The sequence below is a fragment of the Hyla sarda genome, chromosome 1, assembly GCF_029499605.1.
Source record: "Hyla sarda isolate aHylSar1 chromosome 1, aHylSar1.hap1, whole genome shotgun sequence".
NCBI lineage: Eukaryota > Metazoa > Chordata > Amphibia > Anura > Hylidae > Hyla > Hyla sarda.
Genome location: NC_079189.1, coordinates 433,346,927 through 433,374,144, shown reverse-complemented (window position 1 = coordinate 433,374,144; position 27,218 = coordinate 433,346,927). Strand labels below are relative to the sequence as shown.

Here is a 27,218-nt window from a genome sequence, read left to right as displayed (position 1 = left end):
GTCAACTACCTGATCCTACTTTTCTCAGGGAGATAAACTACTGCCAGAGAAGCCTGGAGGTGACTTTCTTCTCTCTCTCACACAGCTGAGCGTGCATATGCATGGGGGGAGGGGAAATCAGGAGAGATGGCTTCTGGCTGAATGCTTAAACATCTATCTTATGTGTATGGCCAGCTTAAGACAGTGTAAATGTAGACCAAAAAAAAAGTCTATGAATGTGCCACATTAGCAATAGTGGCTCAAGCTGTGGTGTGATGCATATATAGAAACTTTTATCTAACATTATAGTACATTCCCCCCAAGGGGTTGCATCATAAGCCATATCCCTATATCCATACTGAACAAGGTTAGTTCTGATAGTACTATGTTAAAAAGGCATGAACAGTAATAATCATGTGTCTGCACATAGAAGCATGTCATTAAAGCGGCTTACCTCTATTACTAGTATAGCCCAGAGAGCTACTGGCTTCATACTGATGGAGATGTGGGCGAGGAATGAGCAGAATGTTGGAGATTTTGCCCAAAGAACTTTCATCTGATGTTTGGCTCCGTCCCTCTTCAGCTGGAAAGGGACGACTCTGCTGTGATGGGCTGCAGGATGCATCATAAGAACAAGAGCTCTTCCGTGTCTGAGTCTCTCTCACAGGCCTGTGCAAACGATGAAATGAAAAGAAAAAAAAAGAACACTTGTAAAAATTATCAGAAAATCAAAAGTACAGATTTGAGTAATAAAACAGCACTGCTTCCTATTGTTTACCTGAAGGTTGTAGGACGCTGTGCTCTAGATGGACCAGGCAATCGAAACACCAAAGAATCATAGGCATCATAGTCTACTTGTATAGGTAGAGCATTCTCAGTCTCTTTAGGGCTTCCCAGGGCTTTAAAAGAAGAGAAAGGGAGATATATGTAGAAGAAATACTGTACAGACAGACTTTAACCTGACATAAACAAAAGACTATAAAAGTCTCGAATTCTTAAAGAAATATTAATGTGGGGCACATACATGTAAATGTACAAATAGAAGATATAAAGAAATACATGCAAAACTTACAAGACTCTCTTCCAATCCTCCCCCTCTCACTGGACACCTAAAAGCATAAAGGACATAAAACTCACGCATTAAATACATATAGGTTATATGGGTCATGAAAATCATCACAACTAGAGATGAGCGAACTTACAGTAAATTTGATTCGTCACGAACTTCTCGGCTCGGCAGTTGATGACTTTTCCTGCGTAAATTAGTTCAGCCTTCAGGTGCTCCGGTGGGCTGGAAAAGGTGGATCCATTCCTAGGAAAGAGTCTCCTAGGACTGTATCCACCTTTTCCAGCCCACCGGAGCACCTGAAAGCTGTACTCATTTATGCAGGAAAAGTCATCAACTGCCGAGTCGAGAAGTTCGTGACGAATCAAATTTACTGTAAGTTCGCTCATCTCTAATCACAACAGCACAAATGTAAACAATGTTAATGATAAGCCCTTTACCCTCCGAGGTGCCAACTTGATGCGTGGGGTAAAGCAGCTATTCATGGATTGACTCTGTGATGTGTAGAAACTAAGAGGAAAAACCAATGTCAGAAAATGCTCCACCATCAGATGTTGTTATGTAAAGCCACATGAGCTACCGTCATGGCAGTAAATGTTGGCACCCCTGAAATTTTTCAAGAAAATTAAGTATTTCTCAAAGAAAAAGATTGCAGTTAGACATGTTTTGCTATACACGTGTTTATTCCCTTTGTGTGTATTGAAACTAAATCAAAAAAGGGAGGAAAAAAAGCAAATATGACATGTCACACCAAACTCCAAAAATGGTCTGGACAAAAATATTGGCACCCTTAACTTAATATTTGGTTGCACACCCTTTGGAAAAAATAACTGAAATTAGTTGTTTCCTATAACCATCAATAAGCTTCTTACACCTCTCAGCCGGAATGTTGGACCACTCTTCCTTTGCAAACTGCTCCAGGTCTCTCTTATTGGAAGGGCACCTTTACCCCACAGCAATTTTAAGATCTCTCTGCAGGTGTTCAATGGGATTTAGATCTGGACTCATTGCTGGCCACTTCAGAACTCTACTGCGCTTTGTTGACATCCATTCCTGGGGGCTTTTTGATGTATGTTTGGGGTCATTGTCCTGCTGGAAGACCCAAGACCTTGGACACAAACCCAGCTTTCTGACACCGGCTGTACAGTGCGACCCAAAATCCGTTGGTAATCCTCAGATCTCATGATGCCTTGCACACATTCAAGGCACCCAGTGCCAGAGGCAGTAAAACAACCCCAAAACCTCAATCATTGAACCGCCACCATATTTCACTGTAGATACTGTGTTTTTTTTTCTTTGTAGGCCTCATTCTGTTTTTTGGTAAACAGTAGAATGCTTTACCAAAAAGCTCTATCTTGGTCTCATCTGTCCACAAGACGTTTTCCCTGAAGGATTTTGGCTTACTCAAGCTTATTTTGGCAAAATGTATTCTTGCTTTTTTATGTCTCTGTGTCAGCAGTGGGGTCCTACTGGGTCTCCTGCCATAGCGTTTAATTTCATTTAAATGTTGATGGATAGTTTGCGCTGACACTGATGCTCCCTGAGCCTGCAGGACAGCTTGAATATCTTTGGAACTTGTTTGGGGCTGCTTATCCATCATCCGTACTATCCTGCGTTAACACCTTTAATCAATTTTTCTCTTCCGTCCACTCCCAGGGAGATTAGCTACAGTGCCATGGGTTGCAGACTTCTTGATAATGTTGTGCACTGTGGACAAAGGCAAATCTAGATCTCTGGAGATGGACTTGTAACCTTGAGATTGTTGATATTTTTCCACAATTCTGGTTCTCAAGTCCTCACTTAGTTCTCTTCTCCTCTTTATGTTGTCCATGCTTAGTGTGGCACACACAGACACACAATGCAAAGACTAAGTGAACTTCTCTCCTTATTATCTGCTTTCAGGTGTGATTTTTATATTGTCCACACCTGTTACTTGCCTCAGATGAGTTTAAAGGAGCATCACATGCTTGAAACAATCTTAGTTTTCCACAATTTTGAAAGGGTGCCAATAATTTTGTCCAGCCCATTTTTGGAGTTTGGTGTGACATTATGTCCAATTAGCTTTTTTTTCCCTCCCTTTATTTGTTTAGTTCTAATACACACAAAAGGGAATAATCATGTGTATAGCAAAACATGTGTTACTGCAATCCTTTTCTGTGAGAAATACTTCATTTTCTAGAAAAATTTCAGGGGTACCAACGTTTAGGGCCATGACTGTATTTGTCTTGTGCCCTTACCTGTGATTGATCCAGTGTGGGATGTTATAGTCATCTACAAGGCGAGAGTCTCCAGAACTGCTCTTATTGTGCAACTGCAACAAAAGCATGGATGTTACTCATTAAGCCAAAACCAGGAAGCTACTTTCTGGCTCCAGAAAAGGTGTTGTCAGAGAATTTAAGAATTCTAGAAACAGAACCACACTTGTTAACTTCATGTGTCTGTATTTATAGCTCAGTCCATTATAGTGAGTACTAGATACATTTCATGGACAAGACTGATGCTGCTTCCAGAATATTACCTTGAAGAGTGGTACAGCATGAAGAGGCTGTTCTCCCATACACACTAGATCTACGCCAATCCCTAGAAAAATATACAATTTTAGGTAAGTGATATGTATATATACTAGTATATTTAGCTTAAGTCATGGTCACATTAATTTTGTCTATTAACTATGAAAATAAGAACAGAGTTAGCTATGAAAGTAAAAGATAAAAACCTTAACCCTAATGTAAGTTTACAATGGTTTGGGGGAGGCTTGTTGAAGGCGTACATCCATCTCAACTTGAATGGACATTTTCTTTTACCTACCATTTCACATTTGGTAATACCCACACTCTGGATTTTTTTTCCATTCCTTATGACTAAATTCCTTATTCAAATTATGTTTAACGCAATCAGGACCAGGTCTATTTTCATTATTGCATTTTTGTTATTTCTCAGCAATAACTCTTCTATTCAGACCAGGAATATGTAAATTGAGCCGACGGGGTCACGACTCTAGCGCACAATCACTGAATTTAGCAGACAGACAATCTTCTGGGGAACATATCTCAGGAACTACTGGACGTATTTAGTGTGGTGAACAGGCTGACAGAGTTTTCCTTAAAATATGTTTATTTTATTTTTTTAATTTATATTTTAAATCATTTTTTTTTTAAACTTAATTTAATTGCTCATATAGATCAATGCAGTATATATTTACTGCACTGATCCATTAGATATGGGCTCTATTGGCACAGCCTACCATAGGCAGGCTATATCATTATCATAGGCTTGGCAGCTACGGAGAGTTAAATAGCATTTGAGATAGATATATTAGCAGTGGTCCTCCCAAACCTGCTCCATGTACCCTTCACGTAGAGGAGACAAAAATATGTGGAAAGGGGTTACATTGGGAGAACACATTTTGAATTTAAAAGTGCCCAGAGCAGCAGTTAAAATAAAAAGTCACCTACTTACCTGCTTCCAAATCTACACCGTTGCCATTTCGATGCGGTCGATCCTGCCATCAGAGCTTTCTATTCACTGTACCAACACCAACTGCAGGACACCAGTGCAGTAAGTAACTGGCTAAGCAGGTATTTTCTTCCTTTTTATGTTAACTGCCACTCTGGGTAATGACATTTATTCTACAAAATACCCGTTTATTCTCTTGAGTATCATGATTTTGATCTCAAATTCTTCTACCAAATGTCTCACCTACTCCCTTTTTATAATTATATTTTTAAGCAGCAGGGACAAATGTATTTCTGTTTTCATAAGGCCAGGACATTGTAATATAAACCAGCAAAATTACTTATTCCTGATGGAATTTGCCAACCTCTATTTCATGTCAGCTCTAAAAAAAACTTTTAGATAAACGTGGACTACAACAATATATAGATCACCCAACTAATCAGAGTCTTACCATTATCGATCATGCGTTGCTTGGTAAGAATCATGAGAGACCTGTCGACCTGGAATACCCCAACACCTGGAGTGATGACCACTGACATTTGTCCTGTCCGGTCAAAGTTTCGGTTTATATAATGCTTGTCAAACACTTGGAAATAAAGAGTAAAAAATAATAGTCAGGTCTGAAATAAACCATATAAAAACATCAAATACTTTTTGATTTAAGAGAAAAACAGAATTACCATTGAAGGATAGATTAATGGCTTCGAGATAGTTTCCTTGGTCAGATGTTGAGTTGTATCCTGGTGGAAAGGATTCTAAAAGCACAAAAATCAATAAACAATCCAAAATATTGTTTGATAACGTAGATCATGTTGGCCCAGATTTTCTATGGCTGCTGTGCTAGAACTGTGGCACACAGCAATTGCAACATACATATTGCCCCAAAAATTATAGTAAAATGTGTCTTGCTCATAAGGCTAGACAGTCTAAAGATGTATCAACCAGCCTGAGCCACTGTGATGATAAACACCCTACAAATACAACAGGTGTAAGATTTTACAAGTCTAAGAACTAGTAAATACCTCCTAATGTATCTACACAGTCCGGTACCTGCATTTTTCAGTCGCACAAGCTCAGGGTACTGGATGAAAAGTTTCTTAACAGTTACTAGCAGTGAAGTCCATTCCTCTCGTCTTTCATTCTGTACCACCACCCTGTGATAAGAGACAAAGCCACACAGGGTTATTTCCAGCCACTGTAGCTATACTGAATGAAAACGTCATAAAATAGCTCTACAGATACATACTTGTAGAAGTCTTCATAGAATCTGCCCATGTGATCCTGTAAAATGGTGGGATTATTGCGATGGGCTTCCGGAAATTCTTCTAAAATGGAAAACACAAGTAACTCAGGTGTCTACATTAAAAGAGGAAACAAAATCTGTAACTGTTATAAAAGGCAACAGTTCAGAATACATCCAATTGAATGAAAATTAGGAGTTTCCTAGGTACTTCACCCCTAGACATCTTATTCCCTATCTAAAGGATTGGGGATAAGATGTCTGATCGCAGGGGTCCTGCCGCTGGGGACCCCCGCGATCTTGGCTGCGGCACCCTAGACATCCGGTACACGGAGTGAACTTCATTCCGTGCTGGATGACTGGCAGGGCGGAGGCTTGTGATGTCACGGTCACGCCCCGCTCATGACATTATGGCCACTCCCCCTCAATGCAAGTCTATTGGAGGGGGTGTGGCGGCCTTCACACCCCCTCCCATAGACTTGAATTGAGGGGGCGTGGCCGTAACGTCACGAGCGGGTCATGACCGTGACATCACAATTTGTCTAAAAACATAGAGAAATGTTTCCACATTTATAACATGTGTGACCATCTACCCACAGATCACAATTAGTTTTTGAGATCAAGTATAGAAAATTAAATGTTCTACATACCTAGGGATTTTGCATCATAAAATGTTCTAGAAAAGAGTACAACAGTAACCTCATGACTGCAGTTCTTCTCCTAGAGGAACAGTAAAGTTATGGCCATCAAACTGATGTTAAGTCTCCTGAGATCTAAATTATACATTAGATCATTTACTTTTTGACTTAGGGTAACGGCTATCTCCCCCAATCTCCCCATAAACCCTGGCACATATCCTGGCTTAGCATAAGGAGAACGAGATCAGCCACTGCCAGAGATCTCTGTAAGTGTTTTGTCTTTCAGCACAAGAAATGGTCACCATACACATTATATTGTTGGCAGGTCCCAATGGTTTCAACAGTATTCGTGAACATTAAGGGTTTTTATAAAGACAGCCCCTGCCCATATGGAAAGTCGCTCATATGAATGGCCACCATGTAATAGTATACTTCTGCCAGGGCAGAGGCATCAGGAAATTCAAAGCTGGGAGCAGTAAGTAAGCAGTTTGCTTTAAATGTCAGTAGGTGGACCCGAGACAACCAGCCCTTGGATGCTGCAACTCTAATAGGATTATCTGTAGGGAGACAGTTTGAACCTGATGTGTTTGGTCATCTTTATCATTTTTCGTTTGAGCCATGAGGGGCACAAGACTGGACACAGATTGCTACCTTCTATGTCTACCTTCTATGCCAGGGTATAAGGGGGCACATAATCCTGTGTAATCCACAAGTACTATACTGTACCTTCTGGACATGTTGCAAATTTACCACATAATTTGTATTTTTTAATCGACAAAATGGCTGCCCTGTAGCTTAATAAAAAAATGTAGCAGTCATATCAATGCCTAATGAATAGCTAAAAATGTATGTACTTTTTATGTCTTGTTCGCTAACGTGCTGAGACATTTTATTCAGATGGAATGTATTATTCCATTCTAACTGCAAAAGTTGTACTACTTAGGCTGGTAAAGATAATAACTGGCTATAGACATAGAGCCATGTTTGCAACTCATTTTTTAGGCATGTTGAGAGTATTTCTTGATGTATACTATGACATGTACACAGGCTCTCATGCACCTAATGTGTGCCAAGAGAGTGTCTTACACTGGGCATACACTGGGCCAGTATGTGCCAGCATGGGGACGTGACGTCACGCCATGCCGCCCCCTCCATTCATGTCTATGGGAGGGGCGTGACAGTCGTCACGCCCCCTCCCATAGACATGAATTGAGGGGGCGTGACGTCACGTCCCCAGTCCCGGAAACCCAGAGGTTTCCGAAAATGGAGATTCAGCACCTGCATAAAAAGCGGGTGCTGCAGAGAGATCGTGGGGGGTCTCAGCAGTGGGCCCCCTGCGATCAGACATCTTATCCCCTATCCTTTGGGTAGGGGATAAAATGTTTTTGCCCGGAATACCCCTTTAATAATTTTTCACATGTCTCAGAAAAAATTGGGCTTAACCCCTTAGGAACACAGTCCATTTTGGCCTTAAGGACACAGTCATTTTTGCGCTTTCGTTTATTCCTCAAAAATTGTGTTGCAAAAGCTGACGCTAAACAAATCTGAGCCAATATGTTGTTGCTTATTTTGGAGATATGATAGGCTTAAATCCAACAGGAAGATCCCTATATCCCTAATGGCTAATTTTGTGGGGTTGTCTACCAGCCACCATGGCTTTTGTCCTATCCATGAGATCAAGATGTACAGAAACAAACCATCTTGTAAGGTGTAAAAGCACCAGATATTTTGTTACTGGATGGGTAAGAACCTATTTATCCTGGAACATGCTAGATGACTGTGTGTTGTATGTTTATCCATATTCGTACTTTAACAGCACAGCCTTTTTTTTGTCTTATCCTTCTTTAGAACAAAAGCAGGCTAAAGATTCCCAATACAAATAAGACCATACGTGGAATCAGCTGTTGGGAAAAAGAAGGATTGGGCATACTGAATTCTAATTACAATCCTTTTGTGTTCAAGGGAGATCAAGGCATCTGGTAGCAACTTACTCCTCTCTTACTATTAAGATTACATGCATGCTCAGCTAAACCTGGCATAGATGTATGGGGGGTGAGAATCAGGAGAAACAGCTTTCGGATGAATGAGCACTCTATAAGCTTCTGTATTTTGCTAACTTTACCCATAGTAAATACTAAAACGGTTCAAGTATATGAATCAAGACTTTGTTTTGGGCCTTTGTTTTAATGTCTTGTCTCTTCATTTCCCATTATAGAGCCGTTTTATATATTTGTTAATAAAAGATCATTCCAGGCTGTTACCTTCCACTTGTTGAAGAGATCTGCAAGGAATCCATTGACAGCCTTTTCAAAGTACAGATCTCCTGATATAATGAGAAAAAAAAACATGATCATTACAAACCTCAGTGTTGAGTATTTCTCACAGGTCCTATGACCCTTGGTTAAAGGGGTACTCCAGCGCTTAGACATCTTATTCCCTATCGCAAGGATAGGGGATAAGATGCCTGATCGCGGGGGTCCCGCCGCTGGGGACCCCCGTGATCTTGCACGCCGCACCCTGTTAAAATCAGTCCCTGGAGCGTGTTCGCTCCGGGTCTGATTACTGTCGATCATGGGGCCGGAGCGTTGTGACGTCAAGGCTCCGCCGTGTGACAGCTGTCACGCCCCCTCCCATAGGCTTGCATTGAGGGGGCGGAGCGTGACGTCACACGGGGCGGAGCCTTGACGTCACAACGCTCCGGCCCCGTGATTGACAGTAATCAGACCCGGAGCGGACACGCTCCATGGACTGATTTTAACGGGGTGCAGCGTGCAAGATCACGGGGGTCCCCAAGCGGCGTGACCTCCGCGATCAGGCATCTTATCCCCTATCCTTTGGATAGGGGATAGATAAGATGTCTAAGGGCCGGAGTACCCCTTTAAGGAGAAAAAATAAACACTCTTGCCACTATTTATATGGTTCTAAAGCGAAAAACAAGACATGTGCTAACATAGGTCAAGTTATACTGGCTAGAACAGACCATCAGTTAAAGATCAATGATTCTTACGAGATTGACACAGCATTAAGACAGAATAGGGAGGCTAAAGATGCAAAGAGGCAATCTGAGAATAGCAGAATGATGTAATGTTTTACACAGGTTTATGGAAGTCTTCCTACCATATATATCAAAGTCCCACATCTCACAGCTCATCTGTATAAATATATAAACCATGGCAGAGGTGGAACGGAACACTACCTGTAAAAGATGGATTGGATTTAGCAGAAGTGAATTAGTTACAATAAATTAAGAGAAAAAAAGTATAAGAGGGCAGATGCATACCCGGGTGTCCTCACTGATGTATCCACAGGTGACCTTCTCACTCTTAACCCATAATTCCCCTGCCTGGGCTCTACAATGAAGAACATAGAACACATTATATTGCAACTATTTCCAAACAGTTCCACTAAAAATACTTAGGGTATGCGGATCGGATGAGCCTGGGCACTATTCTCCCTTCCTCATTTTGCTAAAGCTGAGCAGATGTTGTGATAAGTTCAAAATTCACAGCTATGCAATTTACAGGGCTGCTATACCCTATAACAAGGTTATTCCCCTTTAAACTGTCTCACCCGCCTGACCCACATAAACTATCAGACTGATTCTCTTGACATCTGCCTGCTTACAGTTTACACTGTCAATGCTACAGTGCACCTATGTCTATATTGGAGGTACAGTTGTCCCTCAAGTTACAATATTAATCACTTCCAGGACGACCATTGTATGTTGAGACCATAACTCATATGGATTCTGAAGCCCCCAAAATGTCATCCAAAAATAGGTAAAAGTGAGGATTAAAGAAAAATAAGTAGATAACTAACATAGATAAAGCAAATCCTTCCATATAAAAGTAATAAAGATCTGCTGGGAGCTGTAATCACTGTCTATGTAGAGGACAGGAGCTTCTTCAGGGTTCTGTACATAGGCGTGCGCAGCCTATTGCATTAGGGTGTGCACCCTAAAGCACAAACTCACTCCGCGCACGTGTGTGTGTGTTTATGTATGTATGTGTGTGTGTGTGTATATATATATATATATACATACATACATATACACACACACACACACACACTCCTGCTTGCATAGCACTAATCAGATTAGCACATTTTTGGTCACTTCAAATACCATAAAAAATATCTAAAAAGCAAAAAAAAAATGGTACAGATAAAAACTAAAAATCACAGCACTAAAAATGACCCTCATATATCCCCATATACAGAAAAATAAAAGTGCTATAGGGATCAGAATAGTACAATTTATATTTTTGTATTCACATTAGGTGCAGTATAGTTCCCCCATATTAGGTTGGCAGTATAAATCTCCCACATTAGGATGGAAATATATTTCCCCCACATTAGGTGCAGTATAGTTCCCCCACATTAGGTGCAGTATAGTTCCCCCACATTAGGTTAGTAGTACAGTTCCCCCACATTAGGTGCAGTACAGTTCCCCCACATTAGGTTGGCAGTATAGTTTCCCCACATTAGGTGCAGTATAGTACCCCCACATTAGGTTAGTAGTACAGTTCCCCCACATTAGGTTGGCAGTACAGTTCCCCCACATTAGGTGCAATATAGTTCCCCCACATTAGGTGCAGTATAGTTCCCCCCACATTAGGTGCAGTACAGTTCCCCCCACATTAGGTGCAGTATAGTTCCCCCCACATTAGGTGCAGTATAGTTCCCCCACATTAGGTGCAGTACAGTTCCCCCCACATTAGGTGCAGTATAGTTCCCCCACATTAGGTGCAGTACAGTTCCCCCCACATTAGGTGCAATATAGTTCCCCCCACATTAGGTGCAATATAGTTCCCCCACATTAGGTGCAATATAGTTCCCCCACATTAGGTGCAGTACAGTTCCCCCACATTAGGTGCAATATAGTCCCCCACATTAGGTGCAATATAGTTCCCCCACATTAGGTGCAGTATAGTTATAATTGTAGGGAGGAGGACAAGTCTAGAATTTACCATGAGGCTTACGGGACTAATTCTACCCCTGATCTTATATTTGCCAAGGGGTTCAATGGGCGGAGCCAAAGGGTTGTCAAAATTAGGTTTTGCCATGTATGATTGTGACTGTCTATTATATGTAGGCTCACAGCTCAGGACTACATTCCCATCATGTATGATTGTGACTGTCTATTATATGTAGGCTCACAGCTCAGGACTACATTCCCATCATGTATGATTGTGACTGTTTATTATATGTAGCCTACATATAATAGACAATCACACATGATGGGGATGTAGTCCTGAGCTGTGAGCCTACATATAATAGACAGTCACAATCGTACATGATCAGGGCTGGTGCAAGAACTTTTGGCACCCTGGGCAAAAGCTAATTTTGCCGCCCCCTTGACCCCACAAATTGGCTCTGCCCTTTGACATGCCCAACCTTACTACAGGGGTGACACACTGTAACAAACCCACTCCTCATGTAATCTCTTTACTACTGGGGTGACACACTGTAACAAACCTCCTCCTCATGTAATCTCCTTACTACTGGGGTGACACTGTAACAAACCTCCTCCACATGTAATATCCTTACTACTGGGGTGACACACTGTAACAAACCTCCTCCTCATGTGATTTCTTTACTACTGGGGTGACACACTGTAACAAACCTCCTCCTCATGTAATCACCTTACTACTGGGGTGACACACTGTAACAATACCTCCTCCTCATGTAATCTCCTTACTACTGGGGTGACACACTGTAACAAACCCCCTCCTCATGTAATCTCCTTACTACTGGGGTGACACACTGTAACAAACCTCCTCCTCATGTAATCTCCTTACTACTGGGGTGACACACTGTAACAAACCTCCTCCTCATGTAATCCCCTTACTACTGGGGTGACACACTGTAAGAAACCTCCTCCTGATGTAATCTCCTTACTACTGGGGTGACACACTGTAACAAACCTCCTCCTCATGTAATCCCCTTACTACTGGGGTGACACACTGTAACATACCCCCTCCTCATGTAATCTCCTTACTACTGGGGTGACACACTGTAACAAACCTCCTCCTGATGTAATCTCCTTACTACTGGGGTGACACACTGTAACAAACCTCCTCCTGATGTAATCTCCTTACTACTGGGGTGACACACTGTAACATACCCCCTCCTCATGTAATCTCCTTACTACTGGGGTGACACACTGTTTAGCAGACAGTGTAACAGTATTAGATAGAGACAGTATCACACATTATAGGATTAGATACAGGGGCTCAGCAACCAGTATCAGACATAGGGGGATTAGATACACAGCTCAGCAGACAATATCAAACATAAAGGGATTAAATACACAGCACAAATCACACATGGGGATTAGATACAGGGGCTCAGCAAACAGTATCACACATGGGAGGGATTAGATACAGGGTCTCAGCAAACAGTATCACACATGGGAGGATTAGATACACTGCTCATCAGACAGATCACACATGGGAGGATTAGATACACAGCTCATCAGACAGATCACACAAGGGGGATTAGATACACAGCTCATCAGACAGATCACACAAGGGGGATTAGATACACAGCTCAAACAGTATCACTTATGGGGGGTTTAGATACACAGTTTAGCAGACAGATCACACACTGGGGGATTAGATACACAGCTCAAACAGTATCACTTATGGGGGATTAGATACACATTTTGGCAGACAGTTCACACATGACAGGAGCCTCACCAGGTCAGTGTCTCTTCCCTGTCCGGCTGAGGCTCTGAGGACAGGAATGGCCGATATTTGTGACCTTTTCACCCTGATTTGAAGACACTGGGGCACTTCGGGGGAGGAAGCAGCGCTCCTCGTCAGGATGAAGTAAGCAAAAAAGCAGCTGCAAATGTGGTTGGGGGGGGGGGGGGGGTGAGGCAGGTGGTACTGAATCTCACAGTGCTTCTCCAGCAACATGAGGGGTGGGGCGGGGGGTGTTGTGAGATGGGGGGGGGGGCTGTCACAGACAATTTTTTCTTGAAGCTCCTCCAGCAAGACGAGGCTGAGGGGAGGGTGTGTATATTGTCAGTGCAGCGTTGCATGCCGCCCTCCTCCAACATGGGGTGGTGCTATTAGAGATGCGGCTGGATGGCTTAAAAGCTAGGTTTGCTGTGACGGGGGCGGGGAGGGGGTATTTCGGGCTGGTGATGTCGGGGATGTCCGGTGGGGCTGGGGTTTAGTAGTGAGGGAAAAAAAAAAAAAAAAGTCCTGCAGCAGCGGGCCGCGGCCGCGGTGATTAGGGTGTGCCTGTGCACATCCGGCACACCCCGTGCGCACGCCTATGGTTCTGTACAGTACACGCAATGACCTAAAAATGTAAAATGTAGCCGCCCCTACCTGGTGTCCAAAGGAGCAGCTATCCCTGGTAAAGATAAATAGTACTACAGAACATGCAATACCTCTCTGTACTATAGGGAAGTGCTACCAGACACCAGTCAGTGCATGCACTTCAGGAATATAGGGGGTTCTACCAGTGAAATGTCCATTCTGATTGGTTCTCCAAGGTAGTGACAAGTTTTGCAGATCTGGACTGTCCATAGCATTGTATGTTGAGTCTGGTTTCAAGTTACAATGGTCCAGATAAGACCATTGTATGTTGAAAATATTGTATGTTGAGGGATCACTGTATATGCTTTTTTAGGCAAAAAAAAAAATCCAGTACCAGGATGATTATCAATTATGTCTGGAAGCTGCAGCTAAAGCTAATGGAGGAAGACCCTTTGAAAAACTAATGTAGTATTTAGTACAAGAACGAAAAGGACATGCTGGGAGATCTGAACATGGCACAAGGCTTTGTTTGGCCTAAGGAAAAAAAAAAAAAAAAACACAAAAAAAAATGCCACTTTGTGTCATCCATGATGCAGTTACTGTGCCTTTTCTCATCTGCGTTTTTCTCTTAACAAGTCATGTGATAGAATTCATATTAAAGAATGGGATGAAAATACCAGAAAAAAAGTGCACACACACACATTTTTTTTCTTGCATTCTTTTCAACCTGTAGAGTGCTATAAAAGATAAAATGGCACAAAGTCCGGAAAACAAGCACCATAGCTAGAGTATGCTGTAATTTTCAAACTCGCAGGGACACAAAAGATACAACTTAAGGGTGAATAAAAGTTGCAAAAAAAAAAATTCCTTATTGACTCTCAACTAACATCTGGCCGCCATAAGCTCATACATATCTTCCCATGAAATTTAAGTGTTCTCCGACCAGACACTTAGGGTTCAATATATGGTCGAAAAAAGCATTGTACATTGAGTTTTCTTGTTCTTCTTCATACGCACTTACTGTATTTATGTTAGGAAAATGTTGGCGCACGTCATTAGTAAATAGAGTAAAATGCATTTTCCCATACTTTTTCACCAAAATTTACATGGAACTCCATTAGTACATGAGGCCCAGTGTGCGCATGAGTAAGGCATAGGAGCCCCCAAAACTCTGGTGACCCTGTGAGCTAAACTTCAGCCTTAAAGGGGTACTCTGTTACCTTGCTGTCGGAGCTCTGCTTTCCAGCGTCAGAGGGGGCGGGCGTCACGAGGGGCGGCCCTGAACACGGAAGAATGCACACACATCGTTCGGAACAATAACTTCCGGACGCTGGAAAGCGGAGCTCCGACAGCAAGGTAACGGAGTACCCCTTTAACTAATCTTTATGAATGAGTGATACTAGACTACACTGAAATAAAGAAAAATGCTTTAACCCCTTAAGGACCAAGTCCATTTTCACCTTAAGGACCAGAGCGTTTTTTGCACATCTGACCACTGTCATTTTAAGAAATAATAATTCTGGGATGCTTTTACTTTTCATTCTGATTTAGAGATAGTTTTTTCGTGGTAAATTTTTGTCGATACTTGCATCCTTTCTTGGTGAAAAATTCCAAAATTCCATAAAAAATTTGAACATTTAGCATTTTTTCGAACTTTGAAGCTCTCTGCTTGTAAGGAAAATAGATTCACAAATACAATATGTCCACTTTATGTTTGCATCATAAAATTGATGAGTTTTTACTTTTGGAAGACACCAGAGGGCTTCAAAGTTCAGCAGCAATTTTCCAATCTTTCACAAAATTTTCTAAATCTGAATTTTTCAGGGACCAGTTCAGTTTTGAAGTGGATTTGAAGAGCCTTCATATTAGAGATACCCCATAAATGACCCCATTATAGAAACTGCACCCCTCAAAGTATTAAAAATTACATTCAGAAAGTTTGTTAACTCTTTAGGGGTTTCACAGGAATAGCAGCAAAGTGAAGGAGAAAATTCAAAATCTTCATTTTTTACACTCGCATGTCCTTGTAGACCCAGTTTTTGAATTTTTACAAGGGGTAATAGGAGAAAAGCCCCCCAAAATTGGTAACCTAATTTCTCTCGAGAAAGTAAATACCTCATATGTGTACGTGAAGTAGAGTAGAGGGCTCAGAAGGGAAGGAGTGACAATGGGATTTTGGAGAGTGAATTTTGCGGAAACAAGGCACGTAACAAGAGGTCCAGTGAGCCTTAATACCCCACAGGTGTTTGACGACTTTTCATTAAAGTCGGATGTGTAAATGAAAATGAAAATTTTTTCACTAAAGTGCAGTTTTTTTCCCCCACATTTACTATTTTTACAAAGGTTAATGGGAGAAAATGCCCACCAAAATGTGTAACCCCATTTCTTCTGAGTATTGAAATTCCCCATGTTAGGACATAAAATGCTCTGCGGGTGAACTAAGCTCAGAAGAGAAGGAGTCACATTTGGCTTTTGGAAAGCAAATTTAGCTGAAATGGTTTTTGGGGGGCATGTCGCATTTAGAAAGCCCCTGTGGTGCCAGAACCACAAAAACAAACAAAAAAAAAACACATGGCCTACTATTTTGGAAACGACACCCCTCAAGGAACGTAACATGGGGTACAGTGAGCCTTAACACCCCACAGGTGTTTGACAAATGTTTGTTAATGTCGGATGTGTAAATGAAAAAATTATTTTTTTTCACTAAAATACAGTTTTTTCCCCAAATTTTACAAGGGGTAATTTCTTCTGAGTATGGAAATACCCCATATGTGGATGTAAAGTGCACTGCGGGCGCACTACAATGCTCAAAAGAGGAGGAGCGCCACTGAGCTTTTGGAGAGAGAATTAGTTTGGAATGGAAGTCAGGGGCCATGTGCGTTTGCAAAGCCCCCGTGGTGCCAGAACGGTGGACCCCCCCACATGTGACCCCATTTTGGAAATTACACCCCCACAGAATGTAATAAGGGGTGCAGTGAGCATTTACACCCCACTGGCGTTTGACAGAACAGTGGGTTGTGCAAATGAAAAATTTAATTCCATTGTTCTGGCACTATGGGGGCTTTGTAAACACACGTGACCTTCAATTCCGGACAAATGTTCTCTCCAAAAGCCCTATGGCGCTCCTTCTCTTCTGAGCATTGTAGTGCACCCACAGAGCACTTTACATCCACATATGGGGTATGTTCTTACTCAGAAGAAATGGGGTTACAAATTTTGGGGGGCTTTTTTCTTATTTTCCCTTGTGAAAATGAAAAATTTAGGGTAACACCAGCATTTTAGTGAAAAAGATTTTTTATTTTCCCATCCAAATTTAACGAAAATTCGTCAAACACCTGTGGGGTGTTAAGGCTCACTATACCCCTTGTTACGTGCCGTGAGGGGTGTAGTTTCCAAAATGGTCACATGTGGGTATTTATTTTTTTGTGTTTATGTCAGAACCGCTGTAAAATCAGCCACCCCTGTGCAAATCACCAATTTAGGCCTCAAATGTACATAGTGCGCTCTCACTCCTGAGCCTTGTTGTGCGCCCGCAGAGCATTTTACGCCCACATATTGGGTATTTCTGGACTCAGGAGAAATAGCGTTACAAATTTTGGGGGTTTTTTTTCCTTTTACCTCTTGTGAAAATAAAAAGTATGGGGCAACACCAGCATGTTAGTGTAAAATTGTTTCTTTTTTTACACTAACAGGCTGGTGTAGACCCCAACTTTTCCTTTTCATAAGGGGTAAAAGGAGAAAAAGCCCCCCAAAATATGTAGTGCAATTGCTCCAGAGTACGGAAATACTCCATATGTGGCCCTAAACTGTTTACTTGAAATATGACAGGGCTCCGAAGTGAGAGCGCCATCCGCATTTGAGGACTAAATTAGGGGTTGCATAGGGGTGGACATAGGGGTATTCTATGCCAGTGATTCCCAAACAGGGTGCCTCCAGCTGTTGCTAAACTCCCAGCATGCCTGGACAGTCAGTGGCTGTCCAGAAATGCTGGGAGTTATTATTTTACAACAGCTGGAGGCTCCGTTTTGGAAACACAGCTGTGCAATACATTTTCATTTTATTGAGGGGGGGGTGCAGTGTAAGGGGGTGTATATGTAGTGTTTTACCCTTTATTTTGTATTAGTGGGAGATTGCGCTGCGGCGGAAAATTTGCCGCAGCTCAAATTTGAAGCAGGAAACTCACTGTAAACCCGCCCATGTGAATGTACCCTGTACATTAACATGGGGGGGGGGGGGTAGAGGGGGCAAACCTCCAGCTGTTGCAAAACTACCACTCCCAGCATGTACTGATCACCGAAGGGCATGCTGGGAGATGTAGTTATGCAGCAGCTGGAGGTACGCAACTACAACTCCCAGCATGCCAAGACAGCTGTTTGGGCATGCTGGGAGTTGTAGTTTTGCAAGATCTGAAGGGCCACAGTTTAGAGACCACTGCACAGTGATCTCCAAACTGTAGCCCTCCAGCTGTTGCAAAACTGCAAATCCCAGCATGCCCAAACAGCAAACAGCTGTCTGGGCATGCAGGGAGTTGTAATTTTGCAACATCTGGAGGGCTACAGTTTAGAGACCACTGTATAGTGGTCTCAAAACTGTAGCCCTCCAGATGTTGCTAGGCAACTACTCACTGGCTTCTGATCGCTGATGGGTAAGTGGACCTCCAGGGCCGGTCACCGTCGATTCCCACATTCTACCCGAACTTTAACTCCCCCTGACCCGATCTGCTATTGGCCGGTTGCTTCTGACCAATCAATAGCAGGGATAGGAGGGGTGGCACCCCTGCCACCTCACTCCTATCCCTTCAAGGGGATCGGGGGTGTCCTGGACAACCCTGATCCCCCTTATTTTCCGGGTCACCGGAGACTTGTATGACCTGGAATCGCTGCAAATCGCCGGTGTTAATTAACACCGGCGATTTGCAGCCATCGCCGACATGGGGGGGGACCCCCCTGGGAAAGTTAAACAGCATCTCTGTTTAACTTTCTGGAGCCAGTTGATACATAAAAAAAAATTTTTTGCCTGGATAACCCCTTTAAGTCTTTGCCTAGCAAGCGGTTTGAGTAAAATGTTAGTGATACATGTGGAAGTGTTTCCTGCCTAAGCAGTGTTACCCTGTTCCCTTTTACTACTAGCCTACAAGTGGTTGATGGGATGCCGGTAGAATTCTCCCATAGGGTTTTTGACTTAAAGGAGTACTACAGGATTGGAAAAGGTATCCCCTATCCTAAGAATAGGAGATAAGTTTCAGATTGCAGGGGTCTGACGGCTGGGACCCCCCACGATCTCCTGTACAGGGCCCTGACAACCTGCGGGAAGGGGGCGTGTTGACCACCGCATGAAGCGGCGGCTGACACGCCCCCTCAATACAACTCTATGGGAGAGCTGGAGTACTGCCTTCGGCAGGGGATAAGTTTTCCAATCCTGAAGTACTCCTTTAAGTATGGGTGTAACCTATAGTAAGTACACGTTTCCCATCACTAATACTGGTTAGAATGTAAAAAAATATATATAACTTTTTTTTTTTTTTTTATAAGACCCACAAAATAAAAAATAAGTAACAGGTAGTGACACAGTTTGGGAAGTTAATTTTCAGAAATTGCTCTAGGCATCTACAGTTCAAAACAACCCAATAAAGGATTAATATGTTAGGACCAATTATGGTTACCAACCTGATTCCAGCAAACTCCACTTTCTGGGTAATGTAGGCACAAGAGCTCACCTACAAGATATGTGAACAGTTTCTTAAATTACAATAGGACATACAAGGTAGTCTCAACAGAATGTACACACATGCCAATGAATTTGAGAAGATGTATATATAGCTTTTTCAAGTAAACTTTTTTATTACACTTCTTTATCACATACAGGTAAAGACATAGAGGGACATTATTGATATTGGTGTAAGGTAGTATAGATTTTACCCATGTTTGCTTGGTGTATTGTTTTGCACAGTTGTTAAAATACCAACATGGGGCACAGGACTTGATAAGTTTTGCAAAATGATAGAAACCAGTGAGCTGCAGAGCTAGATTTAAGCTTTGCTCTGGCATCTAAACACATTTGAAAGTGTCCTATTAGGAAATGTAGGTTTGCGCAAAAAAAGTAGGCTTTGCGCAAAAGTTGTTCCCCATAGGGGGGAAATTTATCAAAAACTGTGTGGATTAAGAGTGGTGCAGTTGCCCATAGCAACCGTTTAGATTGCTTCTTTAATCTAAAAATTAAATCAGATTGGTTGCTATGGACAACTGCACCACTCTTACTCTACACAGGTGTTGATAAATCTTTCCCATGGGACCAAAACCATGCCCCTAGGCGGTCACCAATGGCCACGCAATGTTGCGATGATTATGGCCAACATTGCACACCCATTGGTAAATGCATGGGGGCATGGTTTCAGCCACATGCCTTTACCAGCATGTGGGAACACTAACCCACTTATCCAAGTAGTAATAAAAATTAACTTTTCAGAGCAGTACTATGAAATAGTCAGAGCACAATAACTATAGAATATGCATGCAGGAGTTAACTGTAATTAAATGGGCACTTTTAGATACAAAAAACGTTTTATATGTTATACATCTTGGCAAAACACTTTTAGAGATGGTGCGGCACTGCCTTATAGAGTGTGCTGGAGATAGGATGGCGAGTGGGAACCGGTGTAGCTGTTTTGCCTTGGGCGGTGCTCAGATATGGTAGACAATATTCACAGTGTCCATAGAGAAGTATAAAGAAATATCGGCACTCACCAGTGTGGCTGTGAAGTCTTCTTTATTGAGACATACTCACAAGTAAGGGTACAGAAGAGAGGGGTGGTGGGGGGACAAGTGGTGGCGACCGAGCTCCTGTTTCACACGCCTAGCGTGCTTCGTCCGGCTTGTGCCGATATTTCTTTATGCTTCTCTATGGACACTGTGAATCTTGGCAAAACATTAACCTTTCTAATATGCTATGTAAGAAAGTTTTATTTACTTTTTATAGAGCTCATGGCTTATAAAGTCATGGTTTTGTCCAAGCTGAAGCACAGGCATGGACGATATCCAGTAAGTAAGGGTGGACTAGCACTCCTCTGCGTCTAATAGGACAGGAAAGTGCACAGATGAGTGCTATCAGACAGGAGAGAGCACAGAGGAGTGCTATCAGACAGGAGAGAGCACAGAGGAGTGCTATCAGACAGGAGAGAGCACAGAGGAGTGCTATCAGACAGGAGAGAGCACAAAGGAGTGCTATCAGACAGGAGAGATCACAGAGGACTACTATCAGACAGGAGAGATCACAGAGGACTACTATATCAGACAGGAGAGTGCACAGAAGAGTCCTATAAGATAGGAGAGAACACAGAGGAGTGCTATCAGACAGGAGAGAGCACAGAGGAGTCCTATCAGACAGGAGAGAGCACAGAGGAGTACTATTACACAGGAGAGAGCACAGAGGAGTCCTATCAGACAGGAGAGAGCACAGAGGAGTGCTATCAGGCAGGAGAGAGCACAGAGGAGTCCTATCAGACAGGAGAGAGCACAGAGGAGTCCTTTCAGACAGGAGAGAGCACAGAGGAGTCCTATCAGACAGGAGAGAGCACAGAGGAGTGCTATCAGGCAGGAGAGAGCACAGAGGAGTCCTATCAGACAGGAGAGAGCACAGAGGAGTGCTAACAGACAAGAGAGAGCACAGAAAAGTTCAGACAGGAGAAAACACAGAGTGCTAGCCCACCCTCATTTACTCAACTTTGTCTATGCTTGGGCTTCAGCTTGGACAAAGCCATGATTTCTATAAAAAGAAATACAATTTTCTTATGAAGCTCCGGTGGAAGCTTTTTTTTTTTTTTTTAAATCAACTGGTGCCAGAAAGTTAAACAGAATTGCAAATGACTACTATTAAAAAATCTTTACCCTTCCAGTACTTTTTATAAGCTGTATGCTACAGAGAAAATTCTATACTTTTTGAATTTCTTTTTTGTGTTGTCCACAGTGCTCTCTGCTGACACTTGCTGCCCACATCAGAAAGTGTCCAGAGCAAGAGAAAATCCCCATTGCAAACCTATGCTGCTCTGGACAGTTCCTGATACGGGCAGCAGGTGTCCGCAGAGAGCACTATGGACAAGACAAAAAAGAAATTCAAAAAGTATAGAATTTTCTCTGTAGCATACAGCTGCTAAAAAGTACTGGAAGGGTAAAGATTTTTAATAGAAGTCATTTAGAAATCTGGCACCAGTTGATTTAAAAAAAAAACGTTTTCCACCGGAATACCCCTTTAATGTTTTGCCAAGATGTACAACATATAAAAAGTTTTTTAATCTGACAGTGCTCATTTAAGTATATTAAAATATAGTTAATTAACAAACAATGAAAATAAATAGCAAAAAAATAAAAATAAAATAAAAACTAACTTGAGTGCCCAATAGTTGCAAGAACACTGATTAAAAGTTTAAATACGGTTATCTGTGCAATTTTATTCCTACATTATTGTATTTTTTAATATTTATTTAAATTTTAAGGATTTTGCATTATTTTAATTACATGTACGACACTGAGCGGACAGACAGCGGTACATGTAAACACAGTGTGCTCCCAGCAGTACAGCTGTAAACCCAATGACACCTGTCAGGAATGTGGCCTGTACACCGGACTACAGATTATCCATTCCAGGTCATTGTGTAACAGCCTGAGGCCCTCTCTAACTATGCAGAGGGCCCAACCTCATGCCACAGAGCACAGTCCTCCCAAACATGCAGGCCGTCCCTGAAGCCTGTCTGTTTCTGGAGGCCATGGGGAACCGTTAACCTGAACCTGAGGCTGCCTTTCTGTGACAATTTGTGCTAGGGAGCGCGAAGATGACATCCCGGGCCATCTCTGCCGATTTCTGAAGGCTCTCCACTGTGACAATTGATGCTGGGATATGTAGTTTTACATGTAGTATTCCCGGTAACATGGCACTGGTATATAAGACGATCAGCCATAAGCTAGAACTTTAGGAGTGGCTAAGCAGCCAGGTATGTCAAGCTACATGTGAGAACAGGCTTCCGAATTATACAGTTTTATGAATTGGTATCGCGTGAGAAGTCAATTACATTATTTAAATAACTGTGGGAAAATATTGGAAAACAGGAATTATTAAGCACAAAGGGGAACAATAGTTTATGGTTCAGGGGCCATGTCCAATTGTACCGTAAGAAAGTTGTATGGTGGCTTTCCAGTTCAGGGAGACACCGAAAGACACTGCAGGGTGTGTATGTAATATCTAGACAAACCATTTTGTAACCTCTTTCAGAGGTTTGTCTTAACAGAACAGCATACGTTTTATTACGTTTACAATGTGGTATTTTAGCCCCATAACTTACCAAACTCTTCTTTAGTCTCCACATGTCTCCACGTCCTATGTACTGATCCTTAAAGGTTAGCTCCACTAGGTCAAGTGTCACATCCTAAGAGGACAGTCATTATGTTACAAGAAAAAAAATAAGTACTGTACATAAAATTCTACCATGGATCAACTTGAGGTGCATTCTAAATAAAAATCTTCCTTTCTGGGGAAAAGTGTTGCATTACATTTACCAAATCTATGGATGTTTCTTGCGAAACATTCTCCATGTTGTAACCAAGCAAAATTTTACCTTTGGATCAACCACATTGATGTAAACATCTTGATAAGCTCTTAGCCGAAATACTTGAGTCACTGTCTGATCAACGCTCACCGTCTCTGTGAGAAGAACAAAAGGTCACTAAAATATGTAGAAAAGGGAGAGAATATAGAGGATGTCAGGGAGACAGATGAAAGCAACATTTACCTTTCTGTAAATCTTCCTTTAGTGACTTTACCTGCAGTAGAAGAGGGCTAAAAACACAAAAACACAGGATGAAGCAAGTAACAAATAGCATCACCCTACCCAAGTAAGAAACCTTAGTAAACTAACCCTGAAATGCAGTATACGCCATGGTTTACATTAATGCGAGGTAGGAACTTTACTGGGTTCTCTGATATAATTAAACTGACTGCTCTCTGCTTGGGCTAGAAGATAAGAAACTATCTTGAGGCGACGTTTCGGTTTACTCACCAAACCATTTTCAGTTGGTGGAAAATGGTTTGGTGAGCAAACCGAAACGTCGCCTCATGTTGTGTGAATGAAGACACTATCTTGCACTTTAAAACGGTGTTGCTGCTGCTTATCTGTTTGTGTATATATATATATATATATATATATATATATATGCAATATAGAAAGAGAATATTCACTTGCACTGACCAGGTCCTGTGACTTGCTGTATTTCGTACAATTCCGTAACGCTGGGAGACGACTGGATGAGGGTGTTCAGAGGCTAGCAACCATTTTCGAGCACAGCCGTGTGTGCTTCTTCCGGCTCTCAACCGTGTGAGGCCAGAAGAAGCACGCGGCTGAGTCCGAAAACGGCTGTTAGCCTTTGAGCACCCTCATCTAGTTGTCTCCCAGCGTTACAGAATTGTCCAAAATGCAGCAAGTCACAGGATCGGTGAGTGCAAGTGAACATTCTCTTTCTATATTGCATACGTACACTAGCACTTGTTTTCACTTAGCACCTCGGCAGTGAAGTGGAATTTAGCAGCTACGGCCACTGATACCGCAATCAACACTCCTACACCCAGGTCTGAACATACCAATAAAAAAAGAGCAGTGCCCTTCAAAATTTTCTACAAATATATATATATATATATATACACACACACACACACATATATATGACACGCTGTCCCACCTCTCTTGATGACAATCTTAACCAAATGCAGCCAGTCACTGAGGCTACAATGTGTGTACACTAAGGGACCTGGGCAAATCCGAACTTGGACACTGGAGTGGGCAAGGCGAGTACAATTCATAACACCAAAAAGAAAAAATGGAGTTTAAATACCACTTGAATAAATAACCAAATCTTTATTGATACACATGTTAGACTTAAAAAAAACAACAACATATGGAAGAGATGAACACAGTTGCAGTACCTGGACTGCTGCATCTCTTCCACATGTTGATTTTTATTTATTTTTTTAAGTGTAACATATGTATCAATAAAGATTTGGTTATTTATTCAAGTGGTATTTAAACTCCATTTTTTCTTTTTGGTGTGATGCAATGTTTACAGGAGTTGCCATTATTATTGGAGGATCATGGTAGACAACTATAATACATTATGAGATAAATGCAAGAAGGGTGTCATTTTGGGTTCTTTTGTTTATTAAGGTGAGTACATTGTAGTTTATTACTTTCTTTCCAGTGCAGGCAGCATTAGGGTATGTTCACACTACAGAGTGTGAACGGAACCTCCGCTCGCAGAATTCCGCGAGCGAAGATTCAGCCTGGCAGCCAACGGCGGTGGTAGGACCACGCGGCACTGCGCCGTCACCATTGACGGCTATGCAGTACTCGCGGACTTCCGCGCAAAGAATGAACATGTTCTTTTCCGCTGCTGAAATTCCGCAGTGTGAACGGGTCTCGAGGAGACCCGTTCACACTAATGTTAAATTCACACTGCGGAATTCCGCGGGAATTCCCTAGTGTGAACATACCCTTTGAATTACCACACTCCATCCACATGTGTTACCATGTTACTACTGATGTTGATCTGCCTTTACAATAGCACATTTACACATATTATCTCACCTGTATTCATCATTGGGATGGGCAATCTCTACAATATCTCCCAGCTTGATATGAGGGAAAACTTTAGGATTTATTACTAGTTCATCATCTGTAAAATAAAATGAAACACAGTTTATAAAAACAGTAAAGCTATGGTTTTATTTCTTTACTACACCCTATCCACAATACAGACTGGCACACAAAAACTCAATACACTGAGTTATAGTGGGGGTGAGCAGCATTAAATGGTCCCGAAGTTGTAAAGCTCTGGCACTTTGTTTCTCTATTGCTTAAAAGGGGTTATCCAGGTAAAAACTTTTTTTTTATACATCAACTGGCTCCAGAAAGTTAAACAGATTTGTAAATTACTTCTATTAAAAAAATCTTAATCCTTTCAGTACTTATGAGCTTCTGAAGTTAAGGTTGTTCTTTTCTGTCTAAGTGCTCTCTGATGACACGTGTCTTGGGAACCGCCAAGTTTAGAAGCAAATCCCCATAGCAAACCTGGGCGGTTCCCGAGACAGGTGTCATCAGAGAGCACTTAGACAGAAAAGAACAACCTTAACTTCAGAAGCTCATAAGTACTGAAAGGATTAAGATTTTTTAATAGAAGTAATTTATAAATCTGTTTAACTTTCTGGAGCCAGTTGATATATAAAAAAAAAAAAAAGCTTTTTCCTGGATAACCCCTTTAAGTGCTTCTGTGTTCAATAAAGGCGGGGAGCCAGCTTGTCGAGCTCCCCTGCCTCCTCTGCTATGGAGATTGCGCTGTGGCTCAAATTTGCAGCAGGAAACGTGCTGTAAACCCAACTGTGTGAAAGTACTTAGGGCACATTCATAAGTGGTGGATATTTAGCAGATTTGTTGTAGGGAAGTCAAAATCTGCAACAAAGCTGCAGCAAATCCACAACAAATCAGTAGAATATCTGTAAGCATTACAATATTTGTATACACTACAGTATATTTTTTTTATATTTTGCTCAAGGACCTTAAAAATAAAATTCCAGCAACTTCTAGTCCCCTCCAGCTGACCGCCTTCCTGCTTCTCAGACAAGATGCCATGCCCACTTAGCCAAGCAGTAACCGAAACGGGCACTTCTGCAGCTGGTAATTGGCACAGTGGGCAGCTCCTGCAAGGATGACACGTCAACAGAAAGCAGAGGTGATGAGCGGGGACTGGGGGGTTAGAACTTATAAGACTTTTTTGTGCCATCAGTCATATTTTAAAAATAATTGTCCCCATACGACTACTTTCATCAGACCACATCAGTATCATATAGATCAGTGGTTTCCAACCTGCGAACCTCCAGATGTTGCAAAACTACAACTCCCAGCATGCCCGGACAGCCGTTGGCTGTCCGGGCATGCTGGGAGTTGTAGTTTTGCAACATCTGGAGGTCCGCAGGCTGGAGACCACTAATATAGATCATCTTATCCTCTCTGTCTGATCAAAGACACAATAATAGTGAATGAGTCCTCCCAATTCACCACATCCTTGTATCATCGCTGCCCATCACCACTCAGGACACTGACAATTTCTCATGTACAACAATATAAACATGGGATCACTGATATCCCATCATCTTCTATGGCAGACAGTGTAGTGGGGCTGTCAGTGTCCCCCAACCTAAGGCTCTCTGGCTGTTGTGCATGATGGGAGTTGTAGTTCTTTGATAGCTGAGGAGCCACAGGTTAGGTAACAGTGATCTATGAGATTACAGGATCCCTAGTGACAGTTGTGCTCATGTTCTCACCGCTGCCCCCAAAGCCCTTCTTGTGGATGACCAGCTTGTATACCCTGTTGGTTCTCATGGTGGGCTGCACCCTGATCCCGGGCACCTGCAGAGAGAGGTGACAGCTGTCACTCAGGAGCTGTCGGGGGGCGGGGCAGCCCGGGTGATAGTGAACTGACCCAGCGCCCTGCACTTATCACCCGCCGCTCTCTTTCCCAGAGTGGGTACAGGGC

At 42.2% G+C, this 27,218-nt stretch overlaps 1 protein-coding gene across 12 annotated transcripts in view; it reads right to left on the bottom strand.

Annotated features, from left to right (window-relative positions):
• Window positions 1-27,218, bottom strand: part of DEPDC5 (DEP domain containing 5, GATOR1 subcomplex subunit) — a 94,868-nt gene that overhangs the window by 67,599 nt on the left and 51 nt on the right. For 11 of the 12 annotated variants that reach the window (XM_056530703.1, XM_056530730.1, XM_056530736.1 and 8 more), the window contains exons 1-20: window positions 27,007-27,215; window positions 25,274-25,361; window positions 23,429-23,475; window positions 23,255-23,340; window positions 22,982-23,065; window positions 19,317-19,366; window positions 9,660-9,729; window positions 9,497-9,575; window positions 8,641-8,702; window positions 6,392-6,461; window positions 5,748-5,826; window positions 5,552-5,655; window positions 5,182-5,256; window positions 4,953-5,087; window positions 3,564-3,625; window positions 3,283-3,356; window positions 1,486-1,555; window positions 1,052-1,088; window positions 758-878; window positions 434-648 (exon numbers count right to left, since the gene is read on the bottom strand). In XM_056530703.1, the coding sequence (XP_056386678.1) occupies window positions 434-648; window positions 758-878; window positions 1,052-1,088; window positions 1,486-1,555; window positions 3,283-3,356; window positions 3,564-3,625; window positions 4,953-5,087; window positions 5,182-5,256; window positions 5,552-5,655; window positions 5,748-5,826; window positions 6,392-6,461; window positions 8,641-8,702; window positions 9,497-9,575; window positions 9,660-9,729; window positions 19,317-19,366; window positions 22,982-23,065; window positions 23,255-23,340; window positions 23,429-23,475; window positions 25,274-25,361; window positions 27,007-27,064 (1,666 nt within the window). In that variant the 5' untranslated portion in view covers window positions 27,065-27,215. Of the gene's footprint in view, window positions 1-433; window positions 649-757; window positions 879-1,051; window positions 1,089-1,485; window positions 1,556-3,282; window positions 3,357-3,563; window positions 3,626-4,952; window positions 5,088-5,181; window positions 5,257-5,551; window positions 5,656-5,747; window positions 5,827-6,391; window positions 6,462-8,640; window positions 8,703-9,496; window positions 9,576-9,659; window positions 9,730-19,316; window positions 19,367-22,981; window positions 23,066-23,254; window positions 23,341-23,428; window positions 23,476-25,273; window positions 25,362-27,006; window positions 27,216-27,218 lie in introns of those variants that run through there. The other variant, XM_056530706.1, reaches the window with a different exon arrangement.